Source organism: Sander vitreus, chromosome 18, assembly GCF_031162955.1.
Source record: "Sander vitreus isolate 19-12246 chromosome 18, sanVit1, whole genome shotgun sequence".
Taxonomy (NCBI): domain Eukaryota; kingdom Metazoa; phylum Chordata; class Actinopteri; order Perciformes; family Percidae; genus Sander; species Sander vitreus.
Genome location: NC_135872.1, coordinates 13,844,141 through 13,871,577, shown reverse-complemented (window position 1 = coordinate 13,871,577; position 27,437 = coordinate 13,844,141). Strand labels below are relative to the sequence as shown.

The 27,437-nt window shown below is 43.9% G+C and overlaps 1 protein-coding gene across 1 annotated transcript in view; it reads left to right on the top strand.

Annotated features, from left to right (window-relative positions):
- LOC144532986 (NHS-like protein 1) overlaps positions 1-25,439 on the top strand; it is a 60,194-nt gene extending 34,755 nt beyond the window's left edge. Inside the window, 8 exon segments of the mRNA XM_078273975.1 lie at positions 4,875-5,027; positions 9,216-9,343; positions 10,895-11,087; positions 13,311-13,442; positions 15,264-18,589; positions 18,592-18,637; positions 19,734-19,866; positions 22,802-25,439. Of these exon segments, the coding sequence (XP_078130101.1) occupies positions 4,875-5,027; positions 9,216-9,343; positions 10,895-11,087; positions 13,311-13,442; positions 15,264-18,589; positions 18,592-18,637; positions 19,734-19,866; positions 22,802-23,492 (4,802 nt within the window). The 3' untranslated portion in view covers positions 23,493-25,439.
- The last annotated feature ends 1,998 nt before the right edge of the window (positions 25,440-27,437 follow it).

The following is a 27,437-nucleotide window of genomic DNA, read 5'->3' as shown; positions in this document are numbered from 1 at the left end:
GCTTTAGTATGTTGTATCATATGTAATGATGCTTCCTGTTTGCATTACACTTTGCATGCAGGTGGGAGCTGCATCCTCCTGAGAATACCTTGTGAAAAGCTCAACATGTTTGTTTTTTTCTCTAGGATGTACAAGGTTCTCCGGTAGGGGTGGCTGATAAGATCCATACATATTTCCAAGATAAGTCTGCCATAGCGGTGAAAGCAGCAACACACTGAGCAGAGCAAGGTAGAAAGTAAGGAAAAGAAAGAAAAAAGAGAGCGATGGACTGAAATGAGAAGCGACTTTCACAGCAAAATAGCATGAGTTTGCCTGTTCGTTCTAATAAAGCATGTTTAACTTTCATCTATATTGTGAGTCCCGCAGAGTAAAGAAAAAAGAGAGTGTACAGAGAGAAAGACAGCCTAAGAGAACGACTGATGACGAGAAATAAAGGGAGAGGCAGCCAGAACTCCTTGGTAACCAAAGCACAGAGCAACAGAGGGGCCGGTCCTACACCCCTCCCGCTGTGTGTGTGTGTGTGTGTGTGTGTGTGTGTGTGTGTGGACTGGACTGCACTGCCTGAGGGGGGGAGTGGTGGACGGAGTGTGTGTTTAGAGAGAGAGAGAGAGATAAGGGTAGAGGCTCATTGTGTCACCATAGTAGACGCTCACACAAACTCGTGTAGTGAGAATGTAACCCGACGCCAGCACTCCTTCGTCCCGTCTTCTTTCTGTCATTTTCTCTAGATTTGGATTGTGCCTTACAAGGAGATTATTTTTAAAGAGAGAGACACACACTCGGAACAATGGTATTTATCGGGACCTCGTTAAAATCTGTGATTAAATACTTCAAAAGGAAGGGTAAGATATGTTTACTTCTGCTCTATGTTGATCATTAATGTGTTGTGTATAAGTAGTTTGGATTTATATTCTCCTAATGAAAACTAGAAAAATGAACAGCGGCAGTTTATTAGAATTTGTATTGTTTTGCATCATTTTGACAGGATTTGTATTCACGTGTGTCTGAATTTCCTACATTTGTTTCAATTCTACTTCATTTAAATAGCCTTTTTAAATCGCTTAATTAAGACTTTTCTGCATCAAAAGTGGACGCACGGCAGCTTCAATGATTTGTATATTATTTTAATACAAACTAATGGTTTCCTGTGGGCATACTGCTTCACTGCTGCCTCTGTTAGCCCAGGGAAACCCTCTGTTGCACCCTGTTACCAGGTAACCATTGGGCCAAGATTTCACAGAGCCGACAACTATTAGCACTAAATGACCCAACAGCATTTGTAAAGGTAGCAGCTGGAAGCATTTAGAATCACAGCTACTTTACAAGAAATAGTTGGCCCTTTTTCCTTCTTCTTAGAACAATTTAGAAGTTTTTTAAATGTTTATTTAGTTCTAAATGTTTCAGATAATCTGATCTTGGTTTTAAAGGAAACCATACGAGGTCTGTGTGCCATGCATGTACAGTAGATTATGGTTGGGAGGATTAGTTAATGTTCCAATGCTATATAATTATTGTATTAATGGCTGTGTATTAAGCATGTGTGGATGTTTAACAAAGACCTGGTTGATGCAGGGCAAGCTGCTTGTGCTGACTCTAATCTCAGGTGTATTTATAGTGTGTGTTACAGTCGAGGCTGAGGTGATATTGTCAATCATTAGCTCAGCTTTTTTGTACGTCTTATTTTGCCATCTTGCACATGCCTGCACTTTGCTCTTCAGATGAGTACCTTGGTCCTTCACTGCAGTCCAGAGGATTGTGAACTCCCTACTGTGCAGAGCTCGTATCCTTAGCTTTTTCAAAGTCTATATCTATGACGTTACACTTCCAGGATTGCTCCGTTGCTCCGGAAATTCCACCGAATATCCTTCATTCGGACGGATGTCCGTTACCTTCCGCTTTCTTTGTGTTGGAATTTAAACTCCGGTCAATTTATGAGGACTATGGTTAACTGCTCCTCAGATCTATGCAGGGTAAATCCAGACAGCTAGCTAGACTATCTGTCCAATCTGAGTTTTCTGTTGCACGACTAAAACAACTTTTGAACGTACACGTATGTTCCACCAAAACAAGTTCCTTCCCGAGGCTATTTTGCAGCGGCACCGTGGCTCCGCTCGGCGCTTAGCACCGCCCATGACAATTGTGATTGGTTTAAAGAAATGCCAATAAAGCAGAGCACGTTTTTCTCCCATCCCGGAATGCTGTGTGGACTAGCCAGACCCTCTACCGCAGCGCTGTGGAGGAAGAGCTGGCAATATGAGACTAGCTTTTTCATAATATCAAGAGTGCACAAACTTTTTAGACATTGAAATAGAAAGTTGCAAATTAATTTGGGTGTGAGGTTAAAAAAATAAGCCAATCGGGCATCCGGCAAAATAATTATTAACTAAGATGTTTTACACTTTTGCAACATGACTTTATTGTAAGTTATATCTCAAACATTGACCTGAACCAACCCTCTGCTCCTCCTTATGAAACACAGAAAGTTGTTTTATGCATGAAGTCAATACTGTATTGGCTGGTGGGTGATCGGGGGCCAAGTTCAGGATTAACATAGATTATTGATCATAAAAGCTAATAACTCTGGTGTGTGTGTGTGTGTGTGTGTGTATGTGTGTGTGTATGTGTAGCCTCCGCATGTTTAGCTCTGATGCACCTTGCAGCCTGTTTGTGTATTTCAGAGTCTTCCCCTGTTTGCTGTTTTCGGTTTTTAATGGACGCAGGGAGAGCTGGGATGTCAATAGACAGAGGGATTAGTAGACTTCTGAGAGAAAAGACTTTCGTGCCACAGTCCTCTCTGTGTGTGTGTGTGTGTGTGTGTTTTAAGGGGCTAGGGCGTATTGTGGCACTGAAAAGCCTGATGTGGAGACTGATGCAGAGGGACAATACCGGCTTTGTGTCCATAGTCCTCATGTCCTTGGTCTGCCTATAGCCTTACTGAGGTCTATTCACACACCCCATAGTCAGAAAAAAGGGTGGGGGAGGGTTACCTGTGCTCAGTGTGTGTGGGAGAGCAAAAATAGTAGAAATGGGTTTCATAAGAAATGGATTATGTAAAACCCTTATTTAGCCAGGTGAGCTGAATTAAGGATGTACTTATTCACACAGCTTTTCTAACCTTCACTTTTCAATTTCCACTTCCACTGTGTGCTAGTGGGTTTTGTGGCAGCTGTGTGTTTCATGCGCTTCTCCAGTCCGGACTTGTGGTCAGAGGAATTTTGCCTAATGATGTATTTGATTGATTATTCTGACCAGTGCAGACACGCTGCATTGCAGCATGTGTAACCACCAACGACACAGGTAGAGAAAGTGAATGAAGAAATAAAACGAAAGAAGTGTTTGGTAACAGTGAGTGTGAACATGAATAAACACAATGACCCATCACCTTTGCTTAAGAAGCAGTTAACGGCTACCCGTTCCTCATTGAGCTGTAGGGACGTTAAGGTGCCATTAGTCACCAGCAGCAGCAGGACTTGGCACACTGGACTGTCCCTTATAAATCCATCCATAGAACTATGTTCAACTTTGCTGTACTCATTGCTCACACATGGGTTAGCAACAAATAAGCACAGTTGGACTGGTCACAGAAGAGCTTTTAAGATGGCCAGTGTTGAAGCCTATTAGACGTTATATCAAAGCAGTTACACACAGTTTGACACTTCCACCAACGACCAATTTGCATTTATAGGCACCCCACCCTATACTTCTACCTCAGAGGCGCACACACACACACACACACACACACACACACACACACACACACACACTATGCATCCTATTATGTCTCATTAGCACCTGTTAAGAAGCACTGAAACAGTCCACACACTCCCCGCCCCTTTTCATGACCATCCCCTTATTCCTGGTGTCTCCAACGTCTCCCTCACAGTCCCAGTCAGATGGACATGTTGTGATGGTAAGAAGTCAGGGACAAACCAATAGCAGTCTAAATGGAGATAGTCCTACATCCACGATCACCAACTTTGGCTTGGATTCGCTCCCTTGGTAAGCCTACTTTCTGGAAAGTGTGTGTGTGTGTTTGTTGATACTGATATTTACCTTGGTCGTTTTGCTGACACTTGTATTTAGTACCTTACAAATGCAGCATGGGAATAAGCTTCACTTTCTGGATCATCACTATTACACTCCACCACCAGTAGCAAGAGAAAAGTCCATATTGTCCTGTTAAGATTTCTATAATGAGGTCAGTCTGAGAAGAGTGTACTAGAAAATTACAAAAAAACAAGGAAAAGGGTTCTTTTTCCTGTCTTGCAAAGAAACGATTGTTGGATAGCCAGCCGTGTATGTTTATCCAGCTTGATGTTAAACCCATTGAATGAGTGCTGCTAGGTGCTTGGTGTGCCCAGTGTTGTTATTTCAGTGTTTTATTTTGCCGTATTGTTTCTCAGAGTAAAAGTTAGCTTTTCTAAGGTATGAGGTTTTAGTAGGCTGTTTGAGCTGGATATCATCTTGTTAGTGTTTCCCTCCAAATTCACCCCATCCTCCCCCTCTAACTTATGTGGCCTACTGTGTGACGTCTCAGATATGTGTCATGTTGTTGGTGTGGAGCCTGACACCTTGATGCAAAGCACCTCAATCTACTTCCCCTTCCTTTTCACCGCCAAATATAAACAAATCCCTCCAGTAGCCAGTACTATGTGTACATTTTCTAGTCCATGATTTACTGTTTCTAAAGGTTTGAGAACATGTGAGCTCTTTTTAAAAAAAAAAAACTGTGGCTGGATTATTTTTAGTTTTCTGAAACCATGGCAACTTTCTGAAGTATTAAAAGATCCTTCAGGAGATCCATTAGCGTCAATAACATTGGAAATTTAACTCAAGACTAACTAAATTCTATAACCTGCTTTGTGTCTCTGCAGCGGTGTCTAACTTGGATGAGGAGAGCAAGTGGACGGTTCATTACACAGCTCCGTGGCACCAGCAGGAGAACGTCTTCCTGCCAGGCAGCAGGCCGCCCTGCGTAGAAGACCTCCACCGCCAGGCCAAAGTCAACCTCAAGACCGCCCTGCGAGGTAAAGATCATTCAAATTAGAGAGTTTGACGGGATGCAATACGATAAAATCATTTGCCACTCATGTAGAGAAGGTGATTACTGTTCTCATTGTTTCAGGTTCACATTAAAAAAATAAAAATAAAATAAAAGAAGATAAATAATAACAACATATGAAGGGAAACGTCACTTCCACAGCCATCCACACTTTAAGAATTCATTAGACACTTGTGCACTTTGACAATTTCACAAGCCACATATAAAACAAAACAACCTTTAAGTAAAAGTAATACGTTTTCATGTTTTTGGAATCTAAATCGTATTTTGGCTATTGAAACAAGGTAGGTGAGGTAATATGATAATGCTCAGGTTTGCTCAGGGACTCCAGTGCTGCAATGGGTAAAATAGGGTAAAAGTGTCCTGTTTTGTCCAACCAACAGTCCAAAACTCAAATAGATTTTTTTTTCAGTTTTATGCAATTGTTAATTAATTACAACAGTATAAAACTCTTCACATTTGAGAATTCTTCCTTGAAAAGTGACAAATACCATTATTCGATTATTAACCTGTTGCATGTTAATTTCCTGACGTCCAACTAACTAATTTCAACGTTTGTGTGGAATTATAGTTCAGATTAGTTTCTAGGTGATACCCATATCTATCTTCAATAAATCAGTTACATCCATATCAGCCAAATCAATCATAATATACACACTGACAAATCTCACTTATGGGAATGTTGCTGGATGTCATCCCATTCGTCATTGTTAGGTCGTCAAGGAAGCGATCAGCTGTGTTTATCTACTACATTGTAAAAATGCCCAAACCTGTAATTTGTGTTCAGTCCAAAGTTTAGCCAACAACACAACAGTGTGAGATCCTCTCGTCCTGTTTGTCCAGTACACTTGGAGAAAAACAGACACAGCGTTTTTGTCAAACAAACACAGGGAGTTAAGTCACAGCTGAGTGACACATTTGTAATATTCTCACAACGTTCCCAGAACAGAACACCAGTAAATGCTGGCACCTGTTTTGCAGAGAGTTCCTGGGAAAGTTGTGTTATCCACTCATTTCTCAGATAACGGATTGAGAGGCAAGTGTGTGTATATGGGTGTGTATGTGTGCGTACATGGGTGGATGTGTTACAGTAAAGGCTTGTTGTTTACATGCACAGGTGACCTAGTGTGCCAGCAGATAAAAAAGACTGATAAATGAAGAAAGAAAGGTAAATGGAGAGAAGCCGGTTGTAACCTGATGCTTACAGTGTGTAAAGCATTAGTCACCTGCTTTAACACACACACACACACACACACACACACACACACACACACATATGCATATTACTTCCTGCAATATTGATGTTGCTAGGTACGCAAACACACAAATGCCACCTGGGAGGTTGGATTAAGTCACCCCCCCCACATCCTGTCACTGTCCCATCATCCTGTCACCACCACCCAGCCCCAGGGGTCCTAACTGAAAGACAACAGGTGTCCAATAAGAGCACATGTGATGTCGCTTTGAGTCTTTGTGTGTGTTTTAACTCTTTCATTCCTTGTCCACTCACAGGAGGTTGAGAGTGGAGGTTACACACCTAACTACAGCCCCACCTTAAGGAATTAGACTTAGTGTTTTCTTAATAAAACATGGCCAAATAAATCTATATTACTATCTCTTTAAACTTCCATAATAGTAATAACTGTATTTTTACAAGATATTTTATAAGAGGTTATATCAGGAAGTTAAACCAAGGTCAACCCATGCTCTAATACACATGTAACCAGTCACTAAATCCAGTGCCACCAGCGTGGCACAGCAAGCTACACGAGTCTGCTCTCTACTAATCAATAACCAATCAGACGACAATGTGCATCTACTCTTTGTTCCTTTGACACACTCACATGGGTTTCAGCTTGTGTTTAGCAGTGAGGCTTTTTCAGGCGGCTGGTAAATTACAGAAAACATGCCAACAGGTTGAAATACACCAGGGAAGTTACGTAACAGTCGTATGATTATTGTCAGTATTATCCCAAGAAATACGCATTAGTGTAGTCAATGATGTCTTTCAGTTATGATTAAGGATAGATTTTAATGAGACAAATATTGCTTTCAAGCTCCTGCTCTGAGGTCAGACAGAAAAGCAAAGACTCTCATTATCATGATCAGCTTTACATAGCATTGACAATTAACTAAATTCAATTTAAAGCTATTTTTTTAATAACATATCACATGACAATGTAAAAGGAGTCGTTCACAGCGTTGAATCTATCACCTGAATTGTCACCTGAATCTGCAGCACTGCTCAGTTTTAAGGGGCTTTATAGTAACTTTCAACTCATGGTTGAGCTCTCCGGCCCTCAACTTTACTGTTTTGGTTAACTCTCTCCACTCCTATAGAGCTGTTTTCAGCTAAAAGCTCTAAAAACCCACTTGACACCAAACGGCAGACAACCACAGTTAGCGAGTAGCTGGTGAACACAGTGGAGCATTTAGCGGCTGAAGAACCAGACATTTCCCTCAGTTACATTATACTGCCACTTCAGGGACTCTCTTTTGGCAACTTTAGGTCAATTACTAATTTACTTGTCACTTTAGAATATATAAAGATACAGATACACCCTCTTTAAATCATTATACTTTTTCTATACTTCATTCTTTCTGCTTATCTTCTCTTGTCCCTTCCCTTCAGTTTTGCCTACCAACAAGCGGCTCATCAAGGCGTATTTATTTTATCAACCATCCCCAATCACACAACACCAATCATCGTAACGGCTCTGCCTCCCGTCATCGTCCTCATTATCATCATGAAATCCCTTCTTCCAGACCGCTACCACATCAGATTGTCGTTACAGTTGCTACCTTTGCCAGCCCCATTAGGATCCATTAACTGACAGTATTATACATGCACCAGCGTTTCTCTCCACATAGATGGGCTGTAATTAGCTATGGAGATGTCACATAAAAGGGATCAAAAGCAGCATCTCTGAGGTGCCAGGCTAGGAGTGACGTGCATGCGCTTTGGTACATGTATGTCAGTCAGCAAAAGGGGTTTTGATTGTGCGTCACATACTGAATAACTCCCAAAAGATGCAAGATAAAAGACCAGGGAGGTTTTTCCCATTTGTATGGATCAGGGATAATATGCAGAGAAAGACATAAAAGACTCATGCATGCTTGTCAGTTGATATGCTACCAATATAGTTGAGACGGACATGTTTAAATATCGTATTAAAGTTATTTAAAATAAAAAGGTGTAAGGTTTGCCCTTTATCCTTGAGGTTACAGGCATCAGTAAACACACACAAAAAACCCTTTACTGTGTGTTTTAGTTGTACCGGTACTATGTGAATATAATTAGCTATTACAAGACTAGACAAAGGATGCACTAGTAGACATTTGCAGAGGGAGAAAGAGAGAGATGATTTGCTAAATGCCCACTTAGAGAAAGAGGGGGAATGGAGGAGAGAGAGGGACAGTTCTGCCATCTGTGTGTGACAGCCTGCAACTGATATCCCCTCCTCTGGTTACACACACACACACACACACACACACACACACACACACACACACACATTCATTTATAAACTCTTCTTATCACACATCGGCATACACACATACATCACAACCCGGCACAGCAGGTGGTGTCGGAGGAGGTGTGAGCAGCACTTGGCAGCATCCAACAGGGACTGACACCCAGACACAGTTGATGGGTTGAAAGTGTTACACAGTTATGTCTGTGTGTGTGTGTGTGTGTGTGTGTGTGTGTGTGTCCTATAGATAGATTAGATTTCACACATCCTTCCTACTATAGTGTTATTGGCAGACTTATTTTGAATATTATATGCACAAGTTAGCCTGTACAGTAAGTGATTCAGAGTTTAATGTTTAAAATAATTATAAAAATAAAAAATAATTTAAGTTAAATTGACAATCTCAGACTGTATGTGGTACATAAATGTATCTTACATCAGCAAAGGAAAGGACAAGTGTGACCTGTAGAAACTCTTCTATATCACACTCAACAACAGCTCTGTTGTCAGGTAGTGAGGTGGTTTCTGACAAAATCCTTTCAAGTATAGTCTCGTGATCATAATGTGTATCTGCCTGCAGGTTACCAACATGAAAAGCTCAACGAAATCCAGTTTGAGACAAAGATCCCATTATTTTTTTATCTATGTAAAATCTCTCAACCCCCCCCCCCTTCCTGCAGAATGCGACAAGTTGAGGAAAGATGGTTTTCGGAGCTCTCAGTACTACTCTCAGGGTCCCACCTTTTCTGACCCCTTACAGTCCACCAGCAGCCTGCAGGATGAGGAGGAGGATGACAATGATAAGAAGGTACACATATGCACAAACACAGCACACAACACTGCACACAAATACACACACAACTGTCCAGGTGTAGAAACTAGCAATCACTACATTTGATCATGTGTGCACAGCGGTGCTTTGCAGCCAATTCAGTGCATGGCAACTCACCTCCAGTGATTTAAACAGTGTCAGTCTTCCATCTAGTGGTCAGAAATGAGAATGCATGTTTTCCTTTGTTTACACAAGTTACTTTTCTGTCTCCCTTACTTATTTTACTTTCTAATTTATTTTCTCCAAATAAATAATAATAATTATCAGCTTTAAATCTGAAAAGCTTTGCAAGTCACCTAAAACATGTACTCGTAGGTCTAGCTTATTTTGTCATTACGTCTTTCTTTACATCATCCCCTTTTCTGCCTCCCCCCATTTATCCATCCATCCATGTGTGGTTTGTATGAAAGCACTAATAGCCATCCTTTTCTAGCCAGTCTAATACTTAATGGACAAAGGGAATGATTGCTGTATGTATTTGGGAGATTCTGGACAACTTTATTCCAACAATTTTCCATCTCTGACAAACCAAATCACACTGAGGATTTTTTTCCCATAGTGGCAAAGCTCAACCTGTTGCAGATGCAGCCAGGCTTTTTGGTTTGATCCAGTGAAAGTAAAGACGAATAATTTTGCCTCTGAAATTGACCTAGAAACGGAACAATTTGGGATTATTTGTGTTCACCGTGCTCTCCAAACGATCTTTATTCATGATTACAAACCAAAGATCTCAGAATCTCAAATGGACATTGACAGCTGGTTTTCTGTTGACTAACAGCTCAATTTTAGGCCTGGATGCTGCAGTAAAACATTCTGTTGCTTCTCTGCAGTAAATTCTACTTTAGGATTGAGAACCGTTAGTGTGTGAACAGTTAAATGCATGAGTGATTCTCTCTCTTTGTCCTCGCTTTGCTCTCTTGCTTTTATCCTGCCATCTTTAAAACGCTCTGTCGGTTTACTCTGATAGATGTTTGCGTGTGTGCGAGTGTGTGTGTGTTTCCATTTGGGTTTGATTGATCGTGAAACATGTTTACAGCACCACAAGCCTCTAAAGGTCACAGTGATAGTAATATTTTATAGTTTGTTTGTGTGTGTCAATAAAGTCTGTACAGTCTGTCAGTTATAGTTTGGGACAATTAAGTTATATTCTGTTCTATAATATTCTATTCACACTATTCATTTTCTTCTGTTATCTTGACACTTTGTTTTGACATTTTTCTTTATCCATCAATTCTGTGCTCTAATACAATATGACAAATCTTTGACTCCATTGGCATTCATTACTCCACATTGTGTTTCATCTCTCACCTTCCCTTTGCATTTGACTCTCTTCTTCCCCTCTATCTCAATTGCCTTGCTGTCTTATTGTCTTTTCTTTTCTTTTTTCATTTCTTGTTTCTATAATTTCTCTCCTCCTGTACCTTTCCTTTCCTCCTGTGTCTGCTCTCTTATTATCTATTTTTCTCTCTCTTTGCTCCACTTGATGTTTAATGTCTTGTTAACCCATTGTTCCTCTTTGTCATCTAGTCCACAGCTTCATCAGCTGAGGACGACAAATCTCAGCTCTCCTTGAGGCCCCAGACCCCGCAGGGAGGAGAGGGGTACGAGGTTGACGGACAGGTTGTATGGAACAAAGGCACACCCCTCCCCACCCCAGAGGAGAAGATGAGGCTGGCGGCCCAGGCCGTGCCCACAGACATAGTTCCCATCAACGTCACAGGTATGACCTCTTGGCAACCGCAATCATCCAACTATTTTGTCCATCTCCCAATCACTAGCGACCAATCCCTATCAGTGTTGGTAGTGGAAAATCTCCTGTTACTCTAGTTCCATATTAGATAGCAACGTAGAAAGATGAATCTGCTTTGAGTTTGATCTGGTCTCATTCATCCCCGGTGTCTATTCTGTAACATTAACCTCTTACCACCAATCACACATTTGGTTTTCTTTAACATAAAGGATTTTTCTGACATTTTTGGAAATTTGCTTGATTGCTGTTTTAATGAGAGATCAACATTGAATTCATGTCTGTGAGTTGAATACATGTTCACCATGTTAGTGTGTAAGCATGCTATTATTTGCTAATTAACACTAAACACAAAATACAGCTGAGGCTGATGGTAATGTCATTAGTTGTGCAGGTCAAAGTTTTGGACAAAAGCAAATTTTGACCTGGTGGTGGCACTACATGAAAAGCCAGCTAGCGAGGCAAATAAAAAATGGTCTTTTCATCTAATTCTCAGTAAGGCAGCAAAAAAAGGAATGGGCAAAACCCGCAAAAATGTCAGACTGTTCCTTTAATCAACCCTCTGTGGCTAACTAGATAGAGACTAATGTATTACTGTATCCAGTCACCCACAGAGGAAAAAAACTGTACGTGTCAATCATGGATGTCTGCCTCTCCTCCTGCACCTCTGTGTATATTCTTCTCTTCCATCAAGCTTCCTGCAGACTGACCTTCACCTTCCTCTATGCGTGTGTGAGCGAGCGTTTGTGTGTGAAAATCGTATCCAAGGGTCAAGGCTTTTTACTGACTTTATGTCAGATCACAGTGCGTTTGACAGATGAACACAGCAAAACGTGTCGATGCTATTCCCCTGTTAGCATGTCACATCTTTCAGTGCTATCTGCCACGCACGAGACACACACATCCTTCTAGATATAACATCTCATTCTTACAGTTCTGGTGATTAATATATTACACTGTAGCTTATCTGATCTTTCACTAATAAGACATAAACTCACACCAGCCAGATATGTTTTACAAGGTGTAAAACAGATGAACAACAGCCCAAAGACTCAAAAAATGTCAGTTCAGTATCAACATCTGAATTTTGCTGTTGTCAAGGCCAATATAACTGCGATCCGGGACACTAATGAGTGTTTAATGTGGTTTCACTCCACACAAATCATTGTTGACTTCGTCTCCTGTCGCTTTATATTACTGAGAAACACACACACACACACACACATGCAGACACAGAGAGCATTCAGGGACATTTCTGTCACTTTGAGAGGGGGAATGTGATGGACACTATCTGCCCTCGTATCAATTTCTATTTCCCTAATGCCTGCAGGCTGTCACGAGCTAGCCAAATAGCAGGAAGGAGAACAGTTAGTAAGATATTGCTCTTCCTTCAGGGAAGCTGGACAAAGAGGGAGAAAGAGATTGAGAAGATTAAGAAGAAGAATGAATGACTGACTGTGTGTATGTGCATGCTTCACCTCATATCTGTCCTGTGCATGTGTGTGTTTGTGATAAGAGCATGCACTCCACACATCTCTCAGAGACTTACAATCAGAGTTGGAAATTAACACAAACCATCAGCCAAAAAATGTAAAGTTTTCTTTGCCAGCCCACATTTGATTGGCCAGTGCCTTAGTAATTTTTTTTGTTTTAATAATTAAGCTTGACGAGTAAATAAGTGAAAATGGCTGGTCAATTTTGGCTGGTGGATGAACGTTAAAGGGTCAGCTCACCCAAATGACTGAAACACATTTTCTCTTCTAATGGTATAATGCAACACAGAAACTTTTGGTTGTATTTGCCTAAGTTTAGTTTGCTTCTGAGCTTTATGCCTCTACCCCAATAAATAAAGGTAAATAGGATTTTATTTGTGGCGCTCACAGTATTGAATAATTACTTGAAAGAATCAACAGCAACTCGTATTTCTAGAAACATGCCAATGCAGACCTCACTGTGAACAGTTCTTAATAGAGCCAAATAAAACAAAAATATCTGCATGGCTACATACCACTAAAGGGAAATGTTTTTTCATAATTTGGTTGACCCTTGAGGTTTCTTTTCCTGTTGATGTTGCATGTTCAACTTGAAAATAAAAATAAAAAACCTTTGCATGTTGTTGAGGTTGTTCCTTCCAACTAACCAACTGCTGTTTGCCTGTGTGTCTGCCTGCCTTGCTCTCGCCCTCCCGGCTACCAGGGGCAGTGTTTGACCGACAGGCGAGCATCCGGCGCTCCCTCATTAACACTGACACCGTGTCCCGCCGGCCCAAGAAGGTCAAACGCAGAAAGACTATATCAGGGCTGCCTGACAACTTCAACCATGAGCTAGGTATGGATCACTGTGGGGCAATATGTTGCCCTCTACTGTCCACAGACCTGTACCAACACTCTGGAAAAGCATCCCTATAACCATACTATCTATGGATTTATGCTTTTATCCATTAATTGTATACATTGAGTGGCGAATGAACCCACCCCACCAGTATTGCTCTTGAGGAAATCATATCGAGAGGGAGTAAATGACATGTGCAAGTCCACAGTGTTGGATCAAGGCCCTGCAGGTGTTCAGTCTTTCCCTGTTCAGTTCTTTATACCAAGTGTCCTCATTTGTTCTTCTCCACCCTGTTTAACTGTATCCACAGCCAGAAACCCATTATGAAATCCTTTTAAGTAGTTTTGTGGTTTTATTTTTGCCCTATGCATATAAACACATTTTAGACTTTCCCTGTTGGAAAATTATGTCACGTAGGAGAAGTTAAGTTCAGGGTTTGCCATTCTTAAATGCGTATTGTGCCATAATCTTTCAGTTTAACTTTCTGCAGTCCCTTTTCTGTTGTGTGTGTTAATTGTGTGTCTGTGCCTTAATCCTGGAGCCATATTGATAATCTTAGCATGTCCTATGTGTGCCTTACTTACCAACATGTACGGATTATGAGACAATGGGCCCTTGATCATGGACACCTACAGTAAAAAGGCCCCACAACCCTCGTCATTTTTTAGAACATATTATCCTCGAAATCTTAAATAACAAATATGAAGTTTCATATGTCGCCTACCCTTCGTTACTCAGCTGAGCTGAGTGTTAAGCGAGCACTAAGCTTACTAAGCTGACGCTGTGGTGACAGCACCGCATGGGTGATGTTTATTTACACGTCTCTGAGCTCAGCAGCAGCGTTTAAGGAGAATGTAATTTCTCTGTGCGATAAGATCACCAAGGCTGATAGGAAAGGAGCTTTAAAGTCTGGTTAGTGACCAGCTGACGACATCCTCTGAATGTCATGATTACTGGGCCGGGGTATTTGTCCCAGTGCTTCATCCCCTCCCTCTCCTTGCACAAGAGCTGCTTGCGAAGTAGACCTGCAGCTTAATCTATCGCAGCAGCAGCCAAGCTGTCAGTCCAGCTTTTAGCAAAGGAGGAAGAGAGTGTATGTGTGGTTTAGAGAGAGAGAGAGACAGGGGAGAGAGAGGGGAAAGGACGCAAGAGTGTATCTATGTTTTGGGATATGAGCATCAACAGGAGAGGCACCACAGATGGGAGACACACTAGACATCATCTCCCGTTTAACAACTCATTCTTCAAATTGTTTGTTTACAAGCCGGTATGTTCTGTGTGTGTGTGTTGTGTGTGTGTGTGTGTGTGTGTGTCTGTCTGTCTGTCTCTGTGATATCTGCATTTCTGTGCGTCCTTGTCTCTGTATGTATCTGCTGTTTGTTCTGCCCTGTATGATAATGCATGACCATGTCAGCACTGTTTGTGTCCATTTATGTGTTTGTTTGTTGGCTGCCTCATACCAGCTGCCTGTCCTGGGTATTATACCCCAGGGTATTATACGTATTTGTATATATCGGACTGAGCCAGAGCCAGAATAGAAGGACAAGCACAGGAAGGAGTCTCTCTGTCTTCCCTTATACCCTTTCCTCCTTAATGAAGAAGACCAGAAGTTATTAACGCATGAGAGGGTTACAGCTAATCAAATGAATTAGCTTCCATGTGAGCACAGTTTATTTAACAGTCCAGCCAGAAGAGCAGAAGGCATTGTGGCTGAAGAAGTTATAGAGAGTAAAGAGAAGGGTAGTTGTGCAAGAAGATAAAACAAGATATTTTGTTCAATTACATGTTTATTTTATTTTATTTTTTCCTTTGACATAGCAAAAGGACACGGTGGAGAGCTACGGCCGCATTCCATGTTCATCCCGGGACAGTACTCCACCTTGGGCAGAGTTGGGAGCGTCAACTCAATGCTCAGACGTTCAGAGACCAGAGACTCTGGCTGTCAGACAGAAGAAGTAAAGGTTGTACCCCCGTCCATGAGAAGAATCCGGGCTCAGAGAGGACAGGGAATTGCTGCTCAAATGGCTGGCATTTCTGCTTCCTCCTCAACAGGAAGTATATCCGTCTCGAGTAGTGACAGCTCTGGGATCTTGATGCTGCCACAGTTTAACAGAGACCCTTCCCGTTTTCACAGTCTGCCCCGACAGGGTGCTAGGGTGTCCCTCAGCGCTGACCCCATCTATAGCAGCACCCCCATCAAGTCAGAGGAGCAAACTACACCTCAGAGGCAGATTGGAAAGTTTCAGGTTGACGATACAGTGGTGCACATGAGACATGCCCCAAGGACAGGCACCCTGCCCAGGCCCAAGTCTCAGGAGGTGAGGGGGACACAGGCCAGTGATTGGGCTGGTGGTCCAGCATGTGTGGTCTCTCCACATGCTGCCTACTCCACCTCACTCATCCCTAATGCCACCATGTCAAGCTCCTCTGAGGTCATTACCCTCAACACCTCCGGTCAGCTCTCCCACTCCCCAGCCTCAGCTTACCCCACAGCTCGTCCGCTCAGTCTGGCTTCCTCCACCAGCACTGACCCCATGATCTCCAGTCCAACAGCCTTTACCCACAGCTCCACCTGCCCAGCCTTGGCCACTTCTACCCCCACTCATACACCAAAGGATGGTGGTCTGGTAGTCGAAGCACCTGCTAGCGAGTCAGGGCACTCGGACAGCAGTATACACAGCCACAGCACCTTGGCTCCCACGCCACCATCCTGTCTGTCAGAGGAGCAGTGGATCTACGACACGCCAGAAAACGTGGTGGTTCCACAGCGCACTCTCACCTCCAGCTGCTCCACTCCTATAAACCAGCTGTATAGCAGCCTGGACCTCTCCTCCAGGACCACTACTGACTCCAGCTCCCTCTATTCCCAAGACAATGATGGATACTACACCTCCATGCACATGGACTCAGGCCTGCGCTCTCGCAGCCATGGCAGTGGGCATGGTGCAGCACCTGGACGGGCCACCCGGCACAGCATGTACGAGTGCCGTGAGATGGCCAATCAGGAAGACTCTGGAAGCTTGTACAGTGATCGCTCTCTTTCCCGCAGCATCTCCCTCCGCAAGGCCAAAAAGCCTCCGCTGCCCCCAGCTCGTACAGACTCTCTTAGACGCAAGACTTCTGTGAAAAAGCCCCTTGGAGGCGTTAGCGCCATCAGCGGTGCTAATGAGCCAAACAGAGCCAGGCTTAATGAGACTCTAATTGCCAGCTTGCAGCAGAGCCTACAGATGGGGCTGAGAGGAGGGAAAGGAAAAGTGGCTTCACCTTCTTCACCCTCTCATAGCCCGAGCAGCGACTACGATGACCCATGGGTGATACGGCCACGCAGTCAGAGTAGCATCAGTGCAGGTAGCTCTGCAGCATCACTAGTAGCTAACACCAACTGTGGCGGTGTGTCTAATGTTTACTCGCTATGCCACGTGACGCCTGCTCACAGTGACACCAGCAGCTTGCGCTCAGACTATGCTGATTCCTGGGGCTACTACATGGACTACCCTCGTAACCATGGAGACCAGAGGGCACAGACCCCTCCGGTTCATGCCACTGATAACATGTCGGCTGGGGCTCACCCAGGAGAATTGCAGAATGGAGGCGAGCTTCTCAACAACAGCCAGGCCCCTGGAGCTCCAGGTCAGGAGGGAAGGGTGGCAGTGAAGCCCAAAATGTCCACCTCCTCACCAGACAGGGTGCATAGGTTGACCTCCCCATCTAGCGGCTACTCTAGTCAGTCCAACACCCCCACAGCTGGAACCCCAGTGCCCTCATTTGTCAGGTCCATGTCTCCCTCGGGCAGCCGGCCTAAGCCCAAAGTGCCCGAGAGAAAGTCATCTCTCCTCTCCTCTGTATCCCTGTCCTCCTCTTCCACCTCCCTTTCCTCCAACACCTCGGACTCACTTAAAAGCTCCGGACCTCCCCCTCCACCACCCCCACCCTTGCCCCTCTCCTCCTCAGCTCCCACCACCCCTCTCAACGCACCTCCACCCTTCCCTCCCCCTCTACCGCCATGTTCCAGTGCGGGCACTCCCCCGCCAGCTCCCCAGTTACCAACCACTCCACAGGGTCCAACTCTGAGCCCACCCCCTGCTTGCTCCACCTCCCCAGAATTCCCTCCTCCTCCATCCCCTGAAATGCTAATCCACCCCAGTTCATCCTTCAATGGGAGCTTCAGTCCTCCCCCTCCACCTCCCCCTCCCGTCCCCTCCATGGGGCCCCCTCCACCTCCTCCACTGCCTGCTTTTGTCCAACCTTCCTCCTCCCCATCTTTTGTGAAGGCAGTGAAAGATGCTCTGAAACCAGCTCTTTCCAACAGCCCTACAAATTCACCTAAGCCCCTGATCACCCCATTTGCACTGCAGAGTGTTCAGCTCCGCTCTGTTAAACTGCCAGAGAAGAAGATTAATGGCAATTCAGACCACACCAAAGCTCAGGAAATAGGGGTGGACCTCCTTCAGGGTCTAAAGCCCCTGGCCCTGGAGAAGTCATACTCCATGGAGCATCCCACTGTGATACACCTGTCAAACTGCTCCCCAGAAGAAGATTCACGTAACTGCTCACCTTCACCTGTGTCAAAGCTCTTAGAAGAGTTGTCTTTTGAGTGCAGTATCACAGATGACACACCAGACAGTGCTGTCATGAATGGAAAAGCCAAGAATCAGAGTTACTTTCTCTTAAACGGAAAAGAAAAAGTTGAAGGACAGGAATCATTTCCCAGTCCCCCACAGAGCTCCAAAAGCTCTCCGGTCAAACAGAAGCCCCCAGTAGTCTCCAAGAAACCCAAAATCTCTTTTCTCCCACCATTTAGCCCCCAACCAATCAATGAACAGGTTCCATCGCAGCATGAGGATACAACCAGCCTGTCACAAACAGAAGACCAAGTAGATGCGCCACAAAGACAAATAAAGCAAGAAGAACAGAACGAGCGTAAAAGTGAGCAACAGGAGGCCGAGGAAACTTCAAAGAGCTTCGAGCTTCTAGCAGAGAGCAGTGAAACATCCACAGTCACCCAGAACGAGTCCTACATTTCTGTTTCCGCCAGCCAGTCAAGTCTTGACCATGGACTGTGTACTGATGGAGAGGCTCATGAAGAGGAGGAGGAGGAGGAGGAGGACGAGGAGGAGGAGGAGGAGGAGGAGGAGGAGGAGATGGAACAAGTAGCACGACTGGATCCATCAGCTCCAAGGAGGATGACACTGGTGAGTCTGACTGAAATAGATTTATATTTTTATCATCATGCAGAACATGTGAAGAGAGAACACTAGTTTTAAATGGTGTCACTCAAAAGTTTCATTTACTTATTAGTTAAGCTCATTACCATAATCCTATATGGTTAGTAGTGATGCCACTGCCTGCTAGCTGTGCGGCCAGCTCCTCAGGCCGTAAAATTCATTTTGCCCTCCGAAGCAAAGGATCCAAACTTGAAACCACAAGCTCTTAAAGGTTTGAAAACTGTGAAAATAGCGCAGAGTAGACTGCTTATCACTGGGACAGCACTGCTGCAGCTTCCTCAATCTGAATTCATCCTCTCTTACTCTCTCTTCTACATTTCACATGCAGAGATCTCTTGTGGCTACTGTCCCATCGTTTTTTCCCTGCATTGCTCCCCCCAACACCCCCGCCTCCGCGCGCGCACACACACACACACACACACACACACACACACACACACACACACACACACACACACACCTCAGCCTCTACTGTCTACTCGACTTCTTCACCATCCATCCTTATTTCAAAATATTTATTTTTGCCTTTTTCTCCTCTTTTCTGATCTTCAGTCTGTCCTACTCAGCCCCCTCTCTTTCTGTCCTGCTCCCTATCTATCCCTTTTCTCTCTCTCTCTGAGCTAAGGGCGGGGGGGGGGGCAGCAAGTGTCCGGGGGGAGATGCTTTTCGTGTTTGGAGGGAAAGGGGGGAGGGGCTCCATCATATCAGAGGGGAGGTGGAACAGATCTGGTAAGGGGATGGAGGGGAGGATGGGGAGAGCGTAAAGTGAGACTGCCTGCAGCGGCTCAGGCAGTCGGAGCGCAGACGTGAGCGTGGAGGTTCAGAGGAGGAGGAGGAGGAGAAAAGAGGCTGAACTAGAGGAGAAGAAAAGAGAGGAAATCTAGAAACCGAAAGAGAATGTAAGAAGATAGTCCAACACCTCCTCTGTACCACTTCAGATTTCATAGACAGCCAGGTTAATGGATGGTGGATTCATGAGTGTGTTGTACTGAGGAAACCTGAAGTATGTGTGTTTACTCTCTTGTAACTTTGTGAATGTAACTTGTATGTTTCTCTGTCTCAGGTGAGGTGTTCTACTCCAGTACGGCTGAATCGTCTCCGGCCCCATCAGCTAACGGGGCCTCCGAGGAGAACATGGTAACCCCGACTCCCACGCGACCCCGAACCACTGAGGACCTTTTTGCCGCCATTCACAGGTACCATGATGCATTTCTCTCTTTTACGCCTCTTGTCACTTGTTCATCTACTCCAACGTCTTTGCTCTTGACCTGCTTCAATTCCTGATATATAATTTATTACACTGAGCTTTCTCTCTACCTTCCCCCTCTTTCTCTGTCTGCATCTCATTCCCTCTTTCTCACCCCATCATAAACCACAATGTATTACCCTGAACTCCAAGCTCCTTCTCTCCCTTCAACCAATGATTTCTCTTTTTCCATCTCCGTCCCCCTCCTCTCCTCCTCTTCCTCTGCCCTCCACCTCAGTCATAACTTTACTTAGCGCTGTCCCATCTGCAAGTATACACATCTGTCAAATAGCTGGTCTCTGGAGTCTCCCAGCCTAGAGTGGCTTTTTCTGTTCCTGATCAGTGAAGAGGCTGATTCAAGATGCAAAATGAGTCAGTAGTCACATGTTTGTCAAGGCATCTGTGTTAGTGAAGTCACGTTAGCGCTGCTCATTCTCAGCAGGAAAAAAAAAGGCAGTTGCTTCATCCATTATTTAACTACTCGACACCCACGGGTCCTAATCTAGGTTAGAGGCCACCTGAGAGATTTGTCTTTCTCCCTCTCTCTGTTTCTATCTCTCTTGTACACACTGGTCTCTGACATATATTGCATACGTACTTCAAAGGGAGCACACATAAATTTCTCATGCAGCCCGCCAGTTTGTGTTTCACGGTCACGTGCAACGGCAGTCGGAGTTCTCTTGAGCATCACAGGATTTCATTTCACGGGATTTTATTTCTGCTGGCGACAGATTGTCGATGTATTTATGGTGCACACATCACATGGGCAAGTGCGATTCATTGTGCAGTTTAATTGGACGGCGGGATTGTATAAGCATGTGTGAGTAAACCTCACAGTGGACCTGTGTTTATTTACCACTTGCTTTACTGCACTACTCCTCCATTGCACCACATTAGTATAAAACATATAGAATAATTTTACAGATATTTGATAAGTGGGAAGTGATGACCGACTCCTGGCAGTGCTGTCAAAATGAAAGGAATCAAAAATTGCGAAGAATGAACTCAACTCACATAATCACACAAACAAATTATTAGCTAATTTGCAAAAAAAAAAAGTGGGGCTCTTATCATTTCATATTATATCTGTCATTAAATTAAAATCCATTTGAGATACATTGTTTTGAAATATTAAGAAATCAAATTATATGTTTCGATTGTAGCCTTCAAATTTTTGTGGTGACTTTCTTTCTGTCTCCCTAACTGTTCCTCCTTCACCTCTCTGACACATTTCCTCTCCCCTTCTCACCTGTGCAATACTGTTGTTTTCCACTCTGTCATTTCACCTCGTTCCCGCTCTTCTTCCTCTCTTTCTCTGGGAAAACGGAGAAATGCCTTTACAGCTGCAGCATAAAATACAACCTGTCTGGAGGGAGATCCTCCCAAACCAAGTACAGCCAAGAGAAAGAAATCGATCAAGCACTCCGAGATGTGTCTTAAATTGCAGCCTTGTTTACCTCTATAACTGAGATTGGTATCAGCGCCTCTCCAGTGTGGCCGTGTATTTGTGAATTCAACAAACGTTCAAACGTACAAACCGTGAGTTCAGTATGGAGCCGTCTTGGTTGACTGAGTTCAGGTGTGTGAGTGTGCACGTGTGTATATGTGTGACAAAAGTCTTATGTAATGCTGATGTGGCGAGGGAGCTTGCAGGGGATGACGCTAGATGGAGGTTGAATTTAGGGCACAGACATATATTTTGCAGCCTTTCTAAAACAGAAAGCAGAATTAGATTCTCTCACAAACCATTTATACCCTGTAGTTCTCCCTCTTATTTGACCTTCACAAGTATATTCTGTACAGGTTTTTTTTTTCTTTATGGAAGAATTTCTTTCTGTAGATCTAATCTGAGGATTAAGGATTTTGTCTCACTGCTCCCTTTAATTTTAGCATCAAATCACTCCCTTATTGCATAATCTGTATTTTTCATGCCTTTAATCGTTTCTGTCTCCCCTCTCCTCTCTCCCTCCCTGTGCAGAGGGGGCATGCAGTGGGTGGCTGCATCCTTTCTAGAGAGGTGCGAAGTGGCAAGTAGCCCCTTCACCTTTAATTAGCAAGCCTTGTTTCTGCCATCGCTGTGATGCTACCTTTGGATTAGCAACTGTAGTCCCACAGTGCAACCCCGTGGACCACAGATTACTAAAGCTGTTTCCTTGCTAGCCCTAATCCCCTGTATTGACAGTTGCAGCTTTATTGCTATGCTTTGGTGCAGGAGTTATAGACAGTGTAGGTTGATTGGTGTAGTCAACCACTCGGATACCCCCTGCTGAGAGGAGGCTGAATTGTACTGTCTGATTAAAACTGCTTTGGGCACTTTTCCCAGTTTGTGTTTTTGATTAATTTCATTGTGCCGCGTCTGAGCTTTCCTGCAGAGTTGCAGCGTCTGCAGCTTTTCTTGTAAAAACTCATTGGAATTTTTTTTTAAAATGAAAATGCTTCTTCTCATTGCCATCCCTTTTTTGTTTTTTTGCATTCACGCCACTCAATGCTCCCCTTTATTTAACATCTTTAAGATTTGTGCTGTGACACATGGTTGCTGGGGTCAGTGCTCACATATGCATATGGCCAAGTATTTTAAGTGCAAATGTTTTTCTTTTCTTTTTTTAAAGCTATGACAACACAAGGCTGGGTTGGGCAGTCTACCAAAGGCTGCTTCCTGCTCAGTTAATATGATAATCACATACGCTGCAGCCTAATTTCAATTTGAATAATTGGATTTGATGATCGTTTCCTGACAAAACTGCCCCCAACTCTTGTATTTCTTCTTGCCCTTCCATCAGTTCAACATTTAACTGCCCTTCACATTCAAAAACCCTGCTTGCACTCACTCACTGCACAATTTCTTTAAGCATGTCATTAATCTGGTTATCCACATGTTACCCTAGGTCGAAGCGCAAGGTCCTGGGTCGCAAGGAGTCTGAGGAGGACAAGTCCCGGGCTGGGAGCCACCCACAGTCTCCCCCCGTCACCCCGACAGGCGGGTCCCCAGTGATGGTGTCCCCAGGGCCGGTGTCCTCCTTGCCCCGCCAGACAGGCTCCATCCAGCGCAACCTCCGCAAGTCCTCCACCAGCAGCGACACCTTCAAGGCCCTTCTCCTGAAGAAGGGTAGCCGCTCAGAAACCAGCTTCAGGATGTCCGCCGCTGAGATGCTTCGCTCCACTGACCCTCGCTCCCAGAGACCACACTCTGAGTCAGTGTTAGACTCGCCTGCTGCTTCACCCTCCTCACTGATGGCGCCGCACAGCCCCTGCACCTCCCCCGGCCGTGGTAAAAGGGCAACAGATGAGTGGAGCCGCTACGAGGCCTTGGCTCTGTCCTCCCCGACTTCATCGTCCTTTACAATGAGCGGGTTAAAATACGGGCGCTCACGCACGCCGCCCTCTGCTGCCAGCAGCAAGTACAACGCACGCAGCCGAATCCTCAGCAGCCCAATGACAGTAATCTGTGAGCGAGAGGGGGAGCTGGCTGAGAGCGAGTACGGAGACACTGCAGAGAGTCTGTCCGAACCCAGGGCTCAGACTCTCCCTGTGCTCAATAACTCCAATGGCACTTTATCTAAAGAGAGCAGAAGTTAAAGAGCAAGGACTGCCCCTTAGATACAGGGAGCGGAACTCACTCGTCATAACCAGGTAGGGGGCAGGAAGAGGAGCCAATAGACGGCCCTCTAGAGACACCTTCCTGAGCCCCACCCCCTCGGTGCTGCCTCTGAGGGAGTGGACATGTCGGGTCCTGATGTGAGGTCATAGGTTGCCCCTTCCTGGACCGGACTGAACTTAGTCTGAAGTGGAGAACTGGTTCTGCTGCAGCTTTTCAAAACTCCCATGATTCTCACTCTGTCCTTCGTTTGGTGACTCATCCTTTGTGTTAAAAGAATAGTGTTTCTTTAACGCCTTGTGTTCTTAGTTAGTTTTTTCACTTGTTTTGCTGTTTTTTTATTAACTTTTATTTTGTCCTTAACACGCAGGAACCTTTTAGTTTCTTTGAAGGACAAGGTTAAAATGGTAAACTTAGGTGAATTGAAGGAATTGAAAAGTCACAAGTTGTAACTTTGCTGCTGTGGTGCTACGTAGCTTGGCAGTTGGCAAGAGTGAAATGTAGGGGCGTGCTGCACGCTCGCTTTGTAAATTTTCTCAGCTTCTGCTTCTCTTCTGTTGGCTCTGGAAAGTGTTTGAGAGCACCATGGTTTGGAAGTGTTAATAATATAACATAATATTGTGAAAAGAACTCGAGGGCAGGGAACAACAGACAGCTCCACCACTTCACAACTTGAGCTGCCGTTATGGCCAGGTTTTGCTTTCTGCTCTTAGGTCAGAGGTTTAGTTTGCAGAGCTGGTATGTTCAGTGGTCCATAGGAAGTGCAGAGGGCTCAGTGCTGTCACCTAGTGATGGCCAGGAAGTAAATAACTGTTGAGTGTAAAAAAAATTCAAAAAAACTCAAAACAGCACATTTACTCTATAAAAAAGGCTCATAAAACCTCTATTAAATGAATTTTAGTTTATAGATTTTACACTGTGCGTAGGTCTTTTTCTTTGTTTGTGACTTAAAAACTATGTTTTAAAGATTGTTTTAATAAACAAGTGATGTCATGATTTGTGTTTGGGAGTTAAGTATAAATCTATAAATGTAAAGGCAGAAATCAAATTAGAAGAAAAGCTTATTTTACTGTCCGCTGGGTCTTTTAGGGATCATGTTGGTTACCAAAGAGCTGAAAAGTTAACTGCTGGCCGTTAGAGTCTGACACCCTGCTTACGGTCCAGTCATCGCTAATTTAGCTGAAACCTACGAGAAGCTTTTAGGGCTTTAATGATTTCTATAATGCTGTTAGGCTTTCTGCTAAGTTGACCCTTTTTGCAGTTTTATATGATTCTGTATGTAAATATATAGAGAAAGAAGTTTTAAGTAACATTTTGGCTTATTTTCAGAGACTGTACATTTTAATAGCCCTGTGTTTGCTGGAAAGGAGTGGTTTCCTTTTTGTAGATTATTTATTTTCACATAGCAGGGCTGCAAAAGGTGTCACAATCAACCAACAAGGTGATGGAGGCACAGGGAAGGGTTGGGAGGGCCACATTTACTACGCTGATTCACTAGGCCATTTTTCTTTTTAAAGGTGCTTCAGAGTAACAACAAAAATGCAACAATGTCAATATTTATGCTAAAGCCTTCTACTGCCCTTAATCTTGAGTCATGCAAAGCCCACGCTGGTGTTCACAGCTGAGTAAATGTGGTCTCTTTAGAGTCATAAGCTGAGGTAACAGGCGTGAGACTTCATAACCTCCTAACAGCCATAACACCCTGTGGTTTAATCACCTGTGACCAAAGTGTGTCCCCCAGCTCCCGCGGCGCCCCCCCCCCCCCCACCCCCATGATTGAGTACTTGGGCCCCCGGGCTTGTGTCATGACAGGAAAACGTCTCAATCACAGAGAGCTTGTGAAAAGACAGGAGGACAGAAAATAGTGGGAGTGGAGCTGCTAACGCTCTTGTGTATGTCTGTGTAATAAAAACAAGGTGATATTTAAAGTGCAGGTTTCTGTGTCATTTGTGTGTGTGTGTGTGTGTGTGAGAGATTTACGGCCATCTGCCCACCCCGCACCCCAAATCACAGCTTCATTAGCACTGTTGCCATGGCACCCACACTCGTCCGTCATCTGGAAAGCTGCTCCAATGACCATCGCCTTACCCCCCCCCACGCAAGGGTCATCAGTTATGTCTCCTTCTGAACATCCTATTAGGACACTGAATCACAGGCTCTGCCTATAATAGACTTTTCCACTGACTGCAGAGTGAAGGTCTGACTTACAGTTTGTGGCCCACGACTGAAACCTCTCGACATTCACTGCAGATCTTCGCTGCCTTTTCAACGACTCGACATGTCAAGTGTTTTTTCCCAAGGGTAAAAAAAAAAAAACCTGGTCTTCCTTTACAATGAAGTCTCTCCACCTCCAATTCAGCAGAGTCACCTGCTCTCTGACGCTGTGTCCATCTGGCTGTCAGACAGGAATCAATACAAACCCCTCCCAGCCATAATCACACTATTGACACCTCAATGCTTTCCCTCCTCTCATATCAACAACCTCCATACAGCGAAGTGACAAATGAGACAGAACCCCTGTATTGACTTGAACCCAGTGAAGAGTCCAGGAATAGAATAGTTATTGCCTGTGTTTTTAGTGCTTCAAGAGTCTTTATAAATGACTCAGCGTACTGCTCTAATTATTTAGTCAGAACAAGGGAAATGCAATCGATCACATTTTGTTTTTACCCTTGTTTAAAGCCACATTGTTGTGAAAATAGAAAAGGTCCCTGTTCACTTAACAAAGGACTGTTTCTGTGTTTTTTGAATATATTTTACATGACAACTAATTTCCAAAGGATTTTTATATTCACTTCCTCAGTAAGTTTGTGCCAGACACGCGACACTGCCTGATATAAGTGTTTGTTCTACTTGTTTTGTCAAAATCAACTTTTTGCGCAACAAAGCAGTTGTAAATAGTAGAGCTGAAGCGATTCCCCGATAGCTCCAATAATTCAATTACTAAAAATTGTTTGTGAGATGTTGCACTCACTGGCTATGGTGTCAGGTATCTGTTTTGCCCTAGATGAAATGGTAATTGATAATGAAAATAATCGTTAGTTTCAGCCCTAAACTTAGTGTGTGTGTGTGTGTGTGTGTGTGTGTGTGTGTGTGTGTGAAAATGTAATTTCTGCCGAGCGTCTGAACACGATATTGGGAACAATTCTGCCACAAAAAAAAAGAATGACTCAGCAGACATGAACATGAACCTGACGACGAGAGAGTGAGAAAAGGTGAGAGCGGATGAAGTGGGAAGTGAACTGTGGCGAGGATTTCATCCGGCTGATAAAAAGGTCACAGTGATCAGAAAGTGTAGGACGGCCTGGACTGTATCCACTGCAGATCTGAACAACTCACACTGAAGCTTTCTGTGGTGTGTGATTCTAACTACATTAAAGAAGCCCATCATGAAATAGGGATGACTAGAACATAATTGAAGATGGAGCTAATACATTATCAGAATAATCAATCATTTGATGCTGAGTTAGATTTATTATTGATGAGATAATACATTTTACATTCTTAAACAAGGAAGTAATATCTCCCATGATTCATACATCAGTGCAGTGCCTATGTCACCATTCCCTCACCAGGTAGCATCCCTTCTTCAGGATTAAAAACACACAAATTATTGTACATCATGAACTATGAACATGATAATTAATGTATAAAACAAAGTCCACTCCGATTAAAAAAGCAAAATGTTTGTTAGCTTGTGTCATTCTTTTTTTACATCGTACACTCACCAAGCACCAAATTTGTTGATAGATTTCAGCTTAAACCACACAGGCAGGTAACTTTATCAGGCAGAGTCTTTTTTTGCTGAGACTTGAGTGATGCAGGTATGGTCCAGAAGAGTTAAAACCTGCTGTCAGAGTTTGCAATTTAAAGTTAAAGGATAGGTTCACATTGTTTTTCAAGTTTATCTTCACACAAGACTAGCA